At 41.8% G+C, this 16,208-nt stretch overlaps 1 protein-coding gene across 1 annotated transcript in view; it reads left to right on the forward strand.

The window, feature by feature from the left end:
• Positions 1–3,166: 3,166 nt before the first annotated feature.
• The window catches only part of LOC117535207 (A-kinase anchor protein 13-like), a gene marked incomplete at its 5' end in the record, with an annotated part of 28,643 nt that continues 15,601 nt past the window's right edge, over positions 3,167–16,208 (forward strand). Inside the window, one exon of the mRNA XM_034199596.1 lies at positions 3,167–3,483. Within this exon, the coding sequence (XP_034055487.1) occupies positions 3,167–3,483 (317 nt within the window). The remainder of the gene's footprint in view (positions 3,484–16,208) is intronic.

The raw sequence follows: 16,208 nt of genomic DNA on the forward strand, positions 1-16,208 counted from the left end.
GAAGGAATCGACAGAATTAGCTTCTTGGATCAATGTTTCGGATCCGAGAAGCAAATTCTGTTGGACACATGGACAATACATGTTTTTAAGTAACCCTCCCAACCCTGCTGGCATCGGGCTGATTTCCCCCTGACAGAGACAGATAGTGGAGACTTTGATAATGAGGAAAAGGAAATAAGTGTTACCCTCTGTGTCTCCAGCGGACTGATAAGAGACTGTTTCTGTCTCTGCACTTTCACACTATCAGAGATTAAAGCTTTAATAACAGATTGCAGGGGGGGGGTATTTGCTCCCAAATATAATCAAGAAGAATTGCAATTTACTAAAACTATTAAGAACATTATAATTTTACTACTTAATTGTTTTAAAAGTCAAAATCGTGAGTGTGGTTTTCAAAATGCCAGAGCAGCTATTTTAATTATAGCCTATGTAATAATGTCTCAACAAGCTGCTGCACTTGACTCTTATTTTCATTTACTAGAATGATAACTGTCTCCGACACATTTACTGAGCTTTGTTTAATTAGAAATGAACTATGCGATAAAGCAAAAGAACAAAGAGGACTGTTTACTGGTAATTATTTCTCTGCTGGTCAGCAACTGATCCATTTACTCTCAGACACAAATGTTTTTCTGACGGATAAAAAACACTCTGGATGATTTAGATTGTTCCGCTGTTGTTTCATGTTGTTAAAACGAGGACCATCTTCTTCTTCTAGTCACCCTGAAGATGACACAAATATCTTTCATAAATAAATCAAATAGAACTTTAAAATATCACATTTGTGATTGAATAGTTTAAAGATGTCCAGGTGTATATCAGTGTGTAGTGTCTCTACTTTAAAGAGTCCTCTCCTGCTGATGTTCAGGTGTATATCAGTATATAGTGTCTCTACTTTAAAGAGTCCTCTCCTGCTGATGTTCAGGTGTATATCAGTGTGTAGTGTCTCTACTTTAAAGAGTCCTCTCCTGCTGATGATCAGGTGTATATCAGTGTGTAGTGTCTCTACTTTAAAGAGTCCCTCTCCTGCTGATGTTCAGGTGTATATCAGTATATAGTTGTCTCTACTTTAAAGAGTCCTCTCCTGCTGATGTCAGGTGTATATCAGTGTGTGTAGTGTCTCTACTTTAAAGAGTCCTCTCCTGCTGATTCAGGTGTATATCAGTATGTAGTGTCTCTATTTAAAGAGTCCTCTCCTCTGATGTTCAGGTGTATATCAGTAGTGTAGTGTCTCTACTTTTAAAGAGTCCTCTCCTGCTGATGTTCAGGTGTATATCAGTATGTAGTGTCTCTACTTTAAAGAGTCCTCTCCTGCTGATGTTCAGGTGTATATCAGTATGTAGTGTCTCTACTTAAAGAGTCCTCTCCTGCTGATGTCAGGTGTATATCAGTATGTAGTGTCTCTACTTTAAAGAGTCCTCTCCTGCTGATGTTCAGGTGTATATCAGTATGTAGTGTCTCTACTTTAAAGAGTCCTCTCCTGCTGATAGTTCAGGTGGTATATCAGTATGTAGTGTCTCTACTTTAAAGAGTCCTCTCCTGCTGATGTTCAGGTGTATATCAGTATGTAGTGTCTCTACTTTAAAGAGTCCTCTCCTGCTGATGTTCAGGTGTATATCAGTATGTAGTGTCTCTACTTTAAAGAGTCCTCTCCTGCTGATGTTCAGGTGTATATCAGTGTGTAGTGTCTCTACTTTAAAGAGTCCCTCTCCTCTGCTGATGTTCAGGTGTATATCAGTATGTAGTGTCTCTACTTTAAAGAGTCCTCTCCTTGCTGATGTTCAGGTGTATATCAGTATGTAGTGTCTCTACTTTAAAGAGTCCTCTCCTGCTGATGTTCAGGTGTATATCAGTATGTAGTGTCTCTACTTTAAAGAGTCCTCTCCTGCTGATTTTTCAGGTGTATATCAGTATGTAGTGTCTCTACTTTAAAGATTCCTCTCCTGCTGATGTTCAGGTGTATATCAGTATGTAGTGTCTCTACTTTAAAGAGTCCTCTCCTGCTGATGTTCAGGTGTATATCAGTATGTAGTGTCTCTACTTTAAGAGTCCTCTCTGCTGATGTTCAGGTGTATATCAGTATGTAGTGTCTCTACTTTAAAGAGTCCTCTCCTGCTGATGTTCAGGTGTATATCAGTATGTAGTGTCTCTACTTTAAAGAGTCCTCTCCTGCTGATGTGCAGGTGTATATCAGTATGTAGTGTCTCTACTTTAAAGAGTCCTCTCCTGCTGATGTTCAGGTTTATATCAGTATGTAGTGTCTCTACTTTAAAGAGTCCTTCTCCTGCTGATGTTCAGGTGTATATCAGTATGTTAGTGTCTCTTCTTTAAAGAGTCCTCTCCTGCTGATGTTCAGGTGTATATCAGTATATAGTGTCTCTACTTTAAAGAGTCCTCTCCTGCTGATGTTCAGGTGTATATCAGTATGTAGTTGTCTCTACTTTAAAGAGTCCTCTCCTGCTGATGTTCAGGTGTATATCAGTATGTATTGTCTCTACTTTAAAGAGTCCTCTCCTGCTGATGTTCAGGTGTATATCAGTATGTAGTGTCTCTACTTTAAAGAGTCCTCTCCTGCTGATGTTCAGGTGTATATCAGTATGTAGTGTCTCTACTTTAAAGAGTCCTCTCCTGCTGATGTTCAGGTGTATATCAGTATGTAGTGTCTCTACTTTAAAGAGTCCTCTCCTGCTGATGTTCAGGTGTATATCAGTATGTAGTGTCTCTACTTTAAAGAGTCCTCTCCTGCTGATATTCAGGTGTATATCAGTATGTAGTGTCTCTACTTTAAAGAGTCCTCTCCTGCTGATGTTCAGGTGTATATCAGTATGTAGTGTCTCTACTTTAAAGAGTCCTCTCCTGCTGATGTTCAGGTGTATATCAGTATGTAGTGTCTCTACTTTAAAGAGTCCTCTCCTGCTGATATTCAGGTGTATATCAGTATGTAGTGTCTCTACTTTAAAGAGTCCTCTCCTGCTGATGTTCAGGTGTATATCAGTATGTAGTGTCTCTACTTTAAAGAGTCCTCTCCTGTTGATGCTCCTACTATAGGATGGGTTAAAAGCAGAGAACACATGTCACTGTGTGCTCTGCATGTAGGACCATTAAAGAGGGTTTCCAATTCTATTCCATCTCTCTAATAACATGTATATGTCTTGTGTTCCTGCAGAGCGATGACCCAGTGACGGGGGGAGACAGCACCAGCGAGGTTTCCGTCTCCATCTCCTGCTCCTCCACCGACGAAACCAGCTCCAGCCTCGAGGGAAACCAGGGCCTGGAGTGCAGCTGGAGCCCAGAGGAGAGCATCAAATCTGGGGCTCCAGGAGGAGGTGGAGAGGCTGAGGAAGAAGCCAAAGACAGAGTGACGGAGGTGCCGCTGCGCTCCAGTATTCTGAGGAACAGTATCCGCTCTCTGTCTCCGCTCCGACGCCACAGCTGGGGACCGGGGAAGAACAACGGAGGAGACGCCGAGATGAACCACAGGAGGTGAGACTGCGTTATACACAATCAGAGAGGGCAAAAGTACACACATCCTTTACTCAAGTAGAAGTACAGATACTCGTGTTCAAAAATACTCTGGTGAAAGTCGAAGTACTGACTAAACTTCTTTACTCAAGTAAAAGTAAAGAGGCTTTGAAATGTACTTCAGTAAAAAGTACCCATAGCTAGCAGCTGTTTTAAAGAGTACCTGACCTCCCTTTATATTAATAGAACAATAATGTCATTGTTAGCTAATGAATGTTTCCATGCTGAACAACGGCAACATGACAACGTTTCCATTGGTCCCTCTTCTTTAGAGAAGACCAGGAAATGATGGATACACGGATCGTGTTCAAATCAATAGGCACGCAATGACTCTAAAGAATAATGATCACGCACCAAACACACATTCAAACTAAAGGAACCAGCTGTTTGGAAAATGAGAGAAGTAGAAAGTACAGGTATTTGAGTTCAACATGTAAGAAGTAGAAAGTACAGGTATTTGTGTTCAACATGTGAGAAGTAGAAAGTTCAGGTATTTGAGTTCAACATGTAAGAAGTAGAAAGTACAGGTATTTGTGTTCAACATGTAAGAAGTAGAAAGTACAGGTATTTGAGTTTCAACATGTAAGAAGTAGAAAGTACAGGTATTTGTGTTCAACATGTGAGAAGTAGAAAGTTCAGGTATTTGAGTTCAACATGTAAGAAGTAGAAAGTACAGGTATTTGTGTTCAACATGTAAGAAGTAGAAAGTACAGGTATTTGAGTTCAACATGTAAGAAGTAGAAAGTACAGGTATTTGTGTTCAACATGTGAGAAGTAGAAAGTTCAGGTATTTGTGTTCAACATTTAAGAAGTAGAAAGTTCAGGTATTTGTGTTCAACATGTAAGAAGTAGAAAGTACAGGTATTTGTGTTCAACATGTAAGAAGTAGAAAGTACAGGTATTTGTGTTCAACATGTAAGAAGTAGAAAGTTCAGGTATTTGAGTTCAACATGTAAGAAGTAGAAAGTACAGGTATTTGTGTTCAACATGTAAGAAGTAGAAAGTACAGGTATTTGAGTTCAACATGTAAGAAGTAGAAAGTACAGGTATTTGTGTTCAACATGTAAGAAGTAGAAAGTTCAGGTATTTGTGTTCAACATGTAAGAAGTAGAAAGTTCAGGTATTTGTGTTCAACATGTAAGAAGTAGAAAGTACAGGTATTTGTGTCAACATGTAAGAAGTAGAAAGTACAGGTATTTGAGTTCAACATGTAAGAAGTAGAAAGTACAGGTATTTGTTCAACATGTAAGAAGTAGAAAGTACAGGTATTTGTGTTCAACATGTAAGAAGTAGAAAGTACAGGTATTTGTTCAACATGTAAGAAGTAGAAAGTACAGGTATTTGTGTTCAACATGTAAGAAGTAGAAAGTTCAGGTATTTGTGTTCAACATGTAAGAAGTAGAAAGTACAGGTATTTGAGTTCAACATGTGAGAAGTAGAAAGTACAGGTATTTGTGTTCAACATGTAAGAAGTAGAAAGTACAGGTATTTAGTTCAACATGTAAGAAGTAGAAAGTACAGGTATTTGAGTTCAAAAGGTATTTGTAAACATTAAGTAAAGTACAGGTATTCAGTCAAAGGTAAGAAGTAGAAGTAGGTATTTGAGTTCAACATGTAAGAAGTAGAAAGTACAGGTATTTGTGTTCAACATGTGAGAAGTAGAAAAGTACAGGTATTTGGGTTTCAACATGTAAGAAGTAGAAAGTACAGGTATTTGAGTTCAACATGTGAGAAGTAGAAAGTACAGGTATTTGGTTCAACATGTAAGAAGTAGAAAGTACAGGTATTTGTGTTCAACATGTGAGAAGTAGAAAGTACAGGTATTTGTGTTCAACATGTGAGAAGTAGAAAGTACAGGTATTTGAGTTCAACATGTAAGAAGTAGAAAGTACAGGTATTTGTGTTCAACATGTAAGAAGTAGAAAGTACAGGTATTTGAGTTCAACATGTGAGAAGTAGAAAGTACAGGTATTTGAGTTCAACATGTAAGAAGTAGAAAGTACAGGTATTTGAGTTCAACATGTAAGAAGTAGAAAGTACAGGTATTTGAGTTCAACATGTAAGAAGTAGAAAGTACAGGTATTTGAGTTCAACATGTAAGAAGTAGAAAGTACAGGTATTTGTTTTCAACATGTAAGAAGTAGAAAGTACAGGTATTTGAGTTCAACATGTAAGAAGTAGAAAGTACAGGTATTTGAGTTCAACATGTAAGAAGTAGAAAGTTCAGGTATTTGGGTTCAACATGTAAGAAGTAGAAAGTACAGGTATTTGAGTTCAACATGTAAGAAGTAGAAAGTTCAGGTATTTGAGTTCAACATGTAAGAAGTAGAAAGTACAGGTATTTGAGTTCAACATGTAAGAAGTAGAAAGTACAGGTATTTGTTTTCAACATGTAAGAAGTAGAAAGTACAGGTATTTGAGTTCAACATGTAAGAAGTCAAAGTAAAAAGTTGTCAGAAAGATAAGTAGTGGAGTAAAGTACTGACACCAGAAGCATGTACTTAAGTACAGAAACAAAGTATTTGTACTCCACTACTCTGAGTCTGCACCCAATCACAGTATAACACCCAGTTTATTAAACATCTGCGGCATCAACCTGTCCAGTTAGGAAGCAGTAGTGTTGAATGTTGTTTGTTTTAAGGGGTTTAACGGCCCCTACACACGGCGGCGTGCGTTGCCTCTTCAACGCTTCTGCCCATTCAATTTGAATGGGGTGACGTCACGATTCGCCGAACTGCATTGTGGGAGCAAAGCGTAGCTTCTCTCGCGGTGCTCGCTGTAAAAGTAGAGCAATGTTCTACTTTTGCCGCCTCGACGGAGGCGTCAGCCAATCAAATCCCGCGTATGCAAATCTGACATTACAAGCGCTAGCCAATCAAACCGCGTGTATGTTGGGAGAGCCAGACCGCAGTTATTTTCCATATGTCAAAAAATGGAGGAGAAAAAGATCGTGGCGGTACTATATGACCAGTCCCTCTTTACATACAGGGATACAAACCGGAGGAGCCAGGCATGGGGGGAGGTGGCAGAGACAGTGGGTGACACTGGTAGGTGTTCGCCTGTTTGGGGAGTTTATATCCAGTGTACTTCGTTTGAATGGACAGCTAGCAAGCATAGACAGTATATTTAGCCAGCATCGATGTAGCATGAATGCTTTGCTTTGTATGTCCGGGGCGGGACATTCATGTGATTGGTTGTTGGTCGCGTTGTTCGTAAAAAATCCCCAAGCTTCAGACACGCCCACCGCCAAGCGGTAACGCACGCCGCCGTGTGTAGGGGCCGTCATTCAGTAACCATCTTACATGTTGACATCATTGCTCCAGGACAAGAGCAGAGTCATCCCGTGATCTCGGATAAATCCACAAGGCGTGATTTGTTTCTTGTTAAATGACCTTAAAGCGAGCTGACAGGTGGATTGTGTTGCCAGGTTAGCTGTTTGCCATTGTTTCCAGTCTTCGTGCTAAGCTAAGCTAAGCCTCGACTGGTTCAAGCTTCATATTGAAAGTGGCCCTATTCTTCTTTTGGGGCGTTCCCTCTCCTGTAGAGTGTGATATAGGCTTTGGTGCATGTAAATGGTCGGAAAAGGCAATATTGTGAGTGACCTCTTACTTTGAACTGTTGCCATCCGGGCGGAGATATCGCCCCCTCTGTTCAAAAAGAACAGATCTCGGCTGTCTTTCGTCCCACAAGCCATCAAACTCCTAAATAAATGATGGCTAGGACGCACTGTTTACCCAGCTGGTCTGGCCCTGTCCCCCCTATTTCGCAAATGAGAGCCTATAGGCCGCTTGTCATGTCTGCCGATATCTGGTTTTCTTATGTCTGTTTGTTTTAATCTGTGTCTGTGTTGTTGTCAGTGACGTATTGTCTTTGAAATGCCTTTGTGATGTGCTGCAACCCATTTTACCCTCAGGGACAAATACAACGAATACTATACTGCAAAGGCTTAAAATCCCTGTGTGGGCGGGACATCTCTAAGCTGTTGACCAATCACAACAGAGCCGGCCAGCTAACCAATCAGAGCAGACTGGGCTCTGGTTTCAGACAGAGGGTGAAAAGAGGTGCTGCAGCACAGACAGTATGAGAAACATAAAGAGCTTTTTGTGAGATTACTCGATTATGACGTGTGCAGATGTCAGAGCATCTGTGTTGCCATTTGTTTGCTGTCGCTATCAAAATTGCACAAACACACACACACACACACACACACACACACACACACACACACACACACACACACACACACACACACACACACACACACACACACACACGAGAGACTCCGAGACACATGTACAGTAATCATCAGTTGACACCCACATGATGTCTCCACTCCGCAGAGCACATTAACAACAAGACCTCGACATCTTTATTGAAAAGCTTCCGGGGTTTCAATCAGCTGCTTCTTTATGATTTGTATCTGTTCAATAACCGCTTAGCTTTCATCTGAGTCTTCCTGTAAAGTGGAACTGATGGGAGAAACAAATATATCTTCTGAGGTGTTTTGTATTACCGGAAATATAATAATACATTTCTTAATTAGTTCCAATATATATAATGTGCATCCATGATTTCTATCTTTTACGGAGTCACTTTTTAAAGAGTCTTCTGGTTCTTAGTGAGAAGAGTGCGATAAACATGAAACATGCCCTAGTATGCTTTTTTGGGGTTTTCCTTCTCCTCTAACGGCCCGTCCACACGGCGGCGTGCGTTGACGCTTCAACGCTTCTGCCCATTCACTTTGAATGGGGTGACGTCACGCTTTGCCGAACTGCATTGTGGGAGCGTCGTTTCGCGTTGCTCGCTTCAAAAGTTGAGCAATGTTCAAGTGTTGAAGCTTCGACGGAAGCGTCAGCCAATCAAATCATATGCCAGTACAAGCTCTAGCCAATCAAACCGCGTGCTTGTGTGTCCGGGGCGGGAGATTAATGTGATTGGTTGTTGGTCGAGTTTCAGACACGCCCGCCGGAAAGCTTCAACGCACGCCGCCGTGTGGACGCTGCGTAAGGGGCGGGATAACTCTGAGCGGTCGACCAATCACAACAGAGAAGATTGGGCTAATAGGAGGAGTTAAAAGAGGAGAAAACAACATAATAATAATATTAAAATTAATCAGCTAACATAATAAGTTAACCCTTTCCTGGTTTCAGCTTCATTCTTCTCATCCCCTCTATCAGCAAATTAATCATTTATCATTCATTTATTGTGTTGACCTCTTAAACCCCAATTTATCTTACCCATAATGCACCTCCCTCTGTCTAATCCGTCACCTCCAGCTCCATCCATATCTCTGGAGAGGGGAAGCCAACATTTCACAGGAGAAGGTACCGATAAATCCCCTCCATCAGTTCATGTGGTGCTAAATTAGCTCGTGCTAGGCGACGTAGCATAGCCGTTCTCACACTTTTCTTTAAATTAGCTTGTTGATCTTTAGCTCCATCCCTGCAGGAAACTACGCCGAGTGTTACCCCGCTTGAACATGTTGGAAATAAGTTAAATACAAATTGTGTGTTGTGTAAGTTGCATCAACAAAGGGTCGTTTTGGAGGCTAACACGCCTGCAGTGGTGATGGATTGACAGCTGAGCTTTTGTGTGTGTGTAAACGTGTCTGTATAGGACTGTTATATATCACCTGAAAATACATTGTCCATTTGGGGTATATGTTTATATATCATTCAACCCTTATTTGATCTATTTAACACCCTTATTACACTGTTATTAGTACACCTATATCATACTTATATAACATCAATATTACCAATCAATCAATCAATCAATGTTTATTTATATAGCCCAATATCACAAATGTTACATTTGTCTCAGTGGACTTCACAGTTTGTACAAATATCAGTATGACAATACGACACCCTCTGTCCTTAGACCCTCTGTCCCTCAGACCCTCTGTCCTTAGACCCTCTGTCCTCAGACCCTCTGTCCTTAGACCCTCTGTCCTCAGACCCTCTGTCCTTAGACCCTCTGTCCTCAGACCCTCTGTCCTCAGACCCTCTGTCCTCAGACCCTCTGTCCTTAGACCCTCTGTCCTCAGACCCTCTGTCCTTAGACCCTCTGTCCTCAGACCCTCTGTCCTAGACCCTCTGTCCTCAGACCCTCTGTCCTCAGACCCTCTGTCCTTAGACCCTCTGTCCTTAGACCCTCTGTCCTTAGACACTCTGTCCTAGACCTGTCCTTAGACCCTCTGTCCTTAGACCCTCTGTCCTCAGACCCTCTGTCCTCAGACCCTCTGTCCTTAGACCCTCAGTCCTTAGACCCTCTGTCCTTAGACCCTCTGTCTTAGACCCTCACATCGTACAAGGAAACACTTCCAGAGAAAACCCACAGTTTAAAGGGAACATGGGTGAAACCTCAGGGAGAGCAACAGAGGAGGGATCCCTCTCCCAGGACGGACAGACGTGCAATAGATGCCGTGTGTAATTATTACACTGTTACTGAACCATTATTACACCCTTATTACCAGGGGTGCACATAACTTTTTTGCCCTGGTTCTCAAAGGAGCACCTGGAGATGTTGCTTGGTGCTCAACCTTAAAGTGAAATAAACTGTAACTTTTGAGGGGGTCTGGACTTTATTTGCCAGACACACGGCACTGAACACACATGCAGAGGTGAACACAGAACACACATGCAGAGGTGAACACAGAACACACATGCAGAGGTGAACACAAGACAACATTAGCACGACCAGTAAACCTACAAGCTGTCATCACTACCCTCCTGACTGTTCTCCTCACTGTCTTCCTCTCTGTCAGACATGGTAGCTGATGATGTAGGCCTACTTCTTTCTCTCTGGTTGAGTCTGCGATTAGCTGCTTGCATCCACAAGTCAACAGCTGGGTTTGGGTCGAAAGTCTCTGTTGTGATCATCTTAGACAAGTGGATGTAATCAAATAAATATGTGAACATAACCAATAACCTACCATAGCCAATAACAAATGAATGTAACTTATTTTATTTGTGTTGTTCATTCATATCTTATTTTACCTTAACATTTATTTATGCATTTTTTTTTATCTCCAGTTTTAAAGGATATGTTTTGGTTACTGTCCTATAGTATACATTGGAATGATTTCAAACCTGTTTATCCCAATAATTATAAAGGAGTGCCTTGGAAATGTGTGTTTACATAAATTGTGACCAAACCGTTTGAACTTAGACTAAAGTTAACTATCTAAACACTCAGAGTCCTTTACCTCACTGAGCTGTAGTTATCAGTCTGAATGGAGAGGACTCTCCCTCCACATTATTGTAGAAACATCTTCTTCTTATCCGTTAGAGCAGCTAGCACGGCACCAGATTCTAATTACAACAGCGCTGGTACCGGTGCACCCTCCCTCTCTCCCTCTCTCCCTCGCACTTTGTCTGTGAGCTGCGGGCGCCAGATAAGCCAACATCCCCCATTTTCATCACTTACAGCGCCCATCGTACAGGGCAAATGAAACGTGTAACCGGGATGAAAAGGGTGTTACATTTACTTAATTATGAATGTTGTTACATCAAGGCCGAAAATTAGGATGAGCCCCAACGGTAAAAATGTTGTTTTCCCTCCCAGAGCTGCCAGCGCAGCGCCTCCCCAGATCTGGCGCCCTAGGCGAACATCTAGCCAGCGCTACGGGCCGGCCCTGAGTTCATATCATGGTTCATATGCAACTCGCAAATATCTTTCTCTCTCTCTCTTCTCTCTCTCTCATCTATCCTCTATTTTCTCTTTTCCCTTCTCTCTCTCCCTCTCTCAATGTTGGTACGCAAATGCGCTTTGTTTCAAATGACCCGGTGCTCTTTTTTTTGGCGGAGGTGCGCATGCGCACCTGCGCACCAGTTATGTGCAGCCCTGCTTATTACACTGTTAGTAGAAGAAGATGAGTCTGTATTTATCGCCTTAGGGGGAAATTCAGTACACCCTTATCAGACTTATATAACATCAATATTACACCGATATCACACCTTTTTCATACCCAAACCACACCGTTACTGCACCGATTTTACATCATATATTACGATTACATTACACCGATTGTACACATGGACACATCCTGTCAAATGTTTGTTTTGCACAAGAAACAACAAACATTTAAGGGTTTCTATCTATCTATCTTTCTGTTATAAAGAGCACCATTTACACATGTGTCTCAGGCAGCTTTACGTTGTGAACAGAATACGACACCCCCCTGACACTTACTGAGAAACAGTAACAAACGGATCCCTCCCCGAGCAACATCTCTACGGCAACAACAAGTCTCTTGCCACGAAACATGACATGGTTTCCTCGAGTTATGTCACAGATCTTACCGTGATATTTGTAATGTAGGGACTACTTTCTCAGGAGAACACCGTCTATAGGTCGGCCATCGGGCAACACACTTCAATCACAATGTGTTTACACCAGCTTTCGATAGCATGATTAGCACGTAGGCTATTTTCAAACTGTAGCATTTCTTAGAAACGGCTATGGTTGAAGTTCTGTATCCTGTGTTCTGATGATCTAACCTGTGTGTGTGTGTGTGTGTGTGTGTGTGTGTGTGTGTGTGTGTGTGTGTGTGTGTGTGTGTGTGTGTGATGTGTGTGTGTGGTGTGTGTGTGTGTGTGTTGTGTGTGTGTGTGTGTGTGTGTGTGTGTGTGTGTGTGTGTGTGTGTGTGTGTGTGTGTGTGTGTGTGTGTGTGTGTGTGTGTGTGTGTGTGTGTGTGTGTGTGTGTGTGTGTGTGTGTGTGTGTGTGTGGGTGTGTGTTGTGTGTGTGTGTGTGTGTGTGTGTGTGTGTGTGTGTGTGTGTGTGTGTGTGTGTGTGTGGGGCGCAGTAGCAGGTTTGATTAGCCCAGAGGGACTCTAAAAAACATGTGTCCCGAAACATATCCATATCCATAGTTTCTTGATTTCTCTTAGTGCCTTGTTTTTTATGTGTGTGTGGTCTAGCATTACTATGCTTGTGGGGACCTAAATCTGTTTACACAGTCACGTGTGGGGACTGGTCTCCCTTATGGGGACAAATTGGAGGTCCCCATAAGGGGAATCATTCATTTTAGGGTGAAGACTTTGTTAGGGTTAGGTAAAGGGTACGGGTTAGGAATGTGTTGGTTATGGCTAAGGTTAGGATAAGTCTCCAGGAAATGCATGTAAGTCAATGTAATGTCCCCTGAAGTGATGTAAACATGGTATGTGTGTGTGTGTGTGTGATTCACCTTCTTTGAATAGGGTGTATTTACATGGATTTGCATTTATCGTTATTGTGTGTGTGTGTGTGTGTGTGTGTGTGTGTGTGTGTGTGTGTGTGTGTGTGTGTGTGTGTGTGTGTGTGTGTGTGTGTGTGTGTGTGTGTGTGTGTGTGTGTGTGTGTGTGTGTGTGTGTGTGTGTGTGTGTGTGTGTGTGTGTGTGTGTGTGTGTGTGTGTGTGTGTGTGTGTGTGTGTGTGTGTGTGTGTGTGTGTGTGTGTGTGTGTGGTGTGTGTGTGTGTGTGTGTGTGTGTGTGTGTGGTGTGTGTGTGTGTGTGTGTGTGTGTGTGTGTGTGTGGTGTGTGTAGTGTGTGAATGTGCTGACAGTCAGCAGAGTGTGTTCATGTCTCAGTGGGACAGGGTGTAGTTATCCTGGGAGGAAACAAGCTTTATTATGGCAGATATACTCGTCTTCGTCCACAGGTGAGTGCTGCTCTACGCTGGACTCTGATAGTCAGCACTATGTGATCGTTTATTTGAGGTCAGTGATGTTTGAATTAGGGATGCATTGATACAGATATTAAAAACCAGGCCATTACTCAACCAATTGATCAGCTTTCAGAGACATTCGGTCCAATCTATACAATGTAATCTTTGTATATCTTCATTATATACTGGACGTTGTGCTAAAATCCCGATGTTTTTGAAGATATTCCATGATTTGTCAATTAAAAGATTATAAGATGATTGACAGAAGAATAACAGCCATCTATTTTTGTAATATATTAACTGTAAAAGTCACGTTCCATGCAAAAATAGCAGAAAATACTGAGCTTTTTTGGCTTGTTTTATTACATGTATTTACACATTAATGGGTTGTAAACTTACAAAATGAGTAATTTGGATGGACATATTTCACTATTTTCCGTTGAATCAATAAAGAAGACATCAGCAAGTCTCGCCTGATCCCAGTGTACAGCTTATTAATACACACTGGTTTGGGATCAGTGCTCGTTAGCGACATAGACCAGGTCTGAAGAAGTGGGATTTCTTCTCCCTACATTTGAATGTGTTGGCCGATGATTTGCTGGATCATGTAGTGCCAAACAAACCGCATATGAGAGAGATTTACGGGCGCAGCGTGGAGTATCCCAGCGCCCGTCCCGAAGCATCGCTCATCCTGAAATGTAGCTGCACTGTTCCTCTCCATAACCGTTGTATTGGATTCTCCCGGCCTCTTAGTTCCCGTCACAGATCGATGTAATGGGGTTCCTAAATCACAGCAAACCTCTCTGTGCGGAGGCTGATGGCGGGAGACACATCTCCATAACTCAGCTGCTCTGTCTGTGTGTGTGTGTGTGTGTGTGTGTGTGTGTGTGTGTGTGTGTGTGTGTGTGTGTGTGTGTGTGTGTGTGTGTGTGTGTGTGTGTGTGTGTGTGTGTGTGTGTGTGTGTGTGGTGTGTGTGTGTGTGTGTGTGTGTGTGTGTGTGTGTGTGTGTGTGTGTGTGTGTGTGTGTGTGTGTGTGTGTGTGTGTGTGTGTGTGTGTGTGTGTGTGTGTGTGTGTGTGTGTGTGTGTGTGTGTGTGTGTGTGTGTGTGTGTGTGTGTGTGTGTGGCCTAGCATTACTATGCTTGCGGGGACCTAAATCTGTTTACACAGTCACGTGTGGGGACTCGCCTCCCTTATGGGGACAAATTGGAGGTCCCCATGAGGGGAATCATTCATTTCAGGGTGAATACTTGGTTAGGGTAAGGTTAAGGGTACGGGTTAGGAATGTGTTGGTTATGGTTAAGGTTAGGATAAGTCTCCAGGAAATGCATGTAAGTCAATGTAATGTCCCCTGAAGTGATGTAAACATGGTATGTGTGTGTGATTCACCTTATTTGAATAGGGTGTATTTACATGTGTGTGTGTGTGTGTGTGTGTGTGTGTGTGTGTGTGTGTGTGTGTGTGTGTGTGTGTGTGTGTGTGTGGCCTAGCATTACTATACTTGTGGGGACCTAAATCTGTTTACACCAGGGGTCTCCAACCTTTCTTCATCTGAGAGCTACTTTGAAAAAAGGAAAGTGGCCAAGAGCTACTTGCATCACATCGCTTACATTTATTCACATAGCGCTCATCAGTTGAATTAAGCTATACTTTTGTACACGTACGAAATTGCAAAACCTAAAGCTTATCACAAATCTTAACTTCACATCAAGGTCCAAGAAAACGACAATGTCTCGCATATTATTATGGCTCACATAGTGAGTACATCACTGAGAATTCACATACATGTCCTTAATCACCACCTGACAAGCATCTTATGCACTTATGGTCAAATAAGTGCATTCACTCTTTTTCACAGTCAGTGAGATGAATGGCGCTGCATGGAGGTGTATGCTGGACCCACTTAGGTTCACTCTAATAGAGTCATTTAAATGTTGATCAGTCTTGTTCTGTATTTAGATTTCATGTCAGAAAAAGCTGCTTCACAAAGGTCTGTAGAACCGAACCAAATAAAGCAGACGTGTTCAGTGCTGCTTGGTGAATGTTCTTATAGTTTTCTGGGTCTACAAGGCTCCAGAAATGTTGTGAGTTTTGCTGAGACTTCAGCTGAACATGATTTTGGAGATTTATAACCTCCATCTCCACAGGATTAACACTGAACAGTTCAGCCATCTTTTTCTTCTTCTTCTTCGTCTTGACATTAAATTATAAACCATAATAAATCAACTGTATGGTCTAGCCTCCCTATATCTGTGTGTGAAATGGCTCCATCCTCAAAAACAAAAAACTAATTCTGCAGTCTAGCTGCAGCTTCTAGCAGCAAAGGACACTGAATGTCCTGAATGAGGCATCACACACATGACTTGAGTCTGAACACAGCAGACACCAGGAGTATTTACAACAGCATTATAAAAACTAAAATAGTGCATGTGGGTGCACACTTATTCTCTGTCTTACTGTTACATACATCCAATGAATGTATGAGACTAAGTTAGCTTCATCATATCGCAATCAGTGATTAAGTGAATAATAAAGTTTCTATCGGGTCACCATCAGCCTGTCACTCATTATTTTCAGGAGGGGGCGGGGTTTGCAGGAACGGAGAGGATACAGTGATCGCGGAAGCTTTCCTCCTGCCTTCACAAACTTTACACAAGTATTTATGAACTGAAAATAGCAAGAGGACATTCATACTCTGCAATCCAAGACTTGATTGAATCCACCAAAAACCTGACATGACGATAACGAGTGTTTTTCAAAAACACAAATCCCTCCCTGTGTGTCTGAGCCGCAGCGACAGGGTAAAATAATCAACCTCTCCAATATTGTGAATGGAGTCAATATAATCGCCATATGAGTAAAAACAATGGCAATTTCTCCATATTTACTTACTTTACAAATTGTACAGCTCTAACTCAAACACAGTCACTGCACCAATTTCACAGCTGACTTCTTTTAACAAGTTAAGGTTTATTTACAATTATTCAAAACAAAGAAATGGTCGCAGCTGATGAATGTCAGCGGCTGCTGCTTCCTTA

The sequence above is a fragment of the Gymnodraco acuticeps genome, unplaced genomic scaffold (genome assembly GCF_902827175.1).
Source record: "Gymnodraco acuticeps unplaced genomic scaffold, fGymAcu1.1, whole genome shotgun sequence".
NCBI classification, from domain to species: Eukaryota; Metazoa; Chordata; class Actinopteri; order Perciformes; family Bathydraconidae; genus Gymnodraco; species Gymnodraco acuticeps.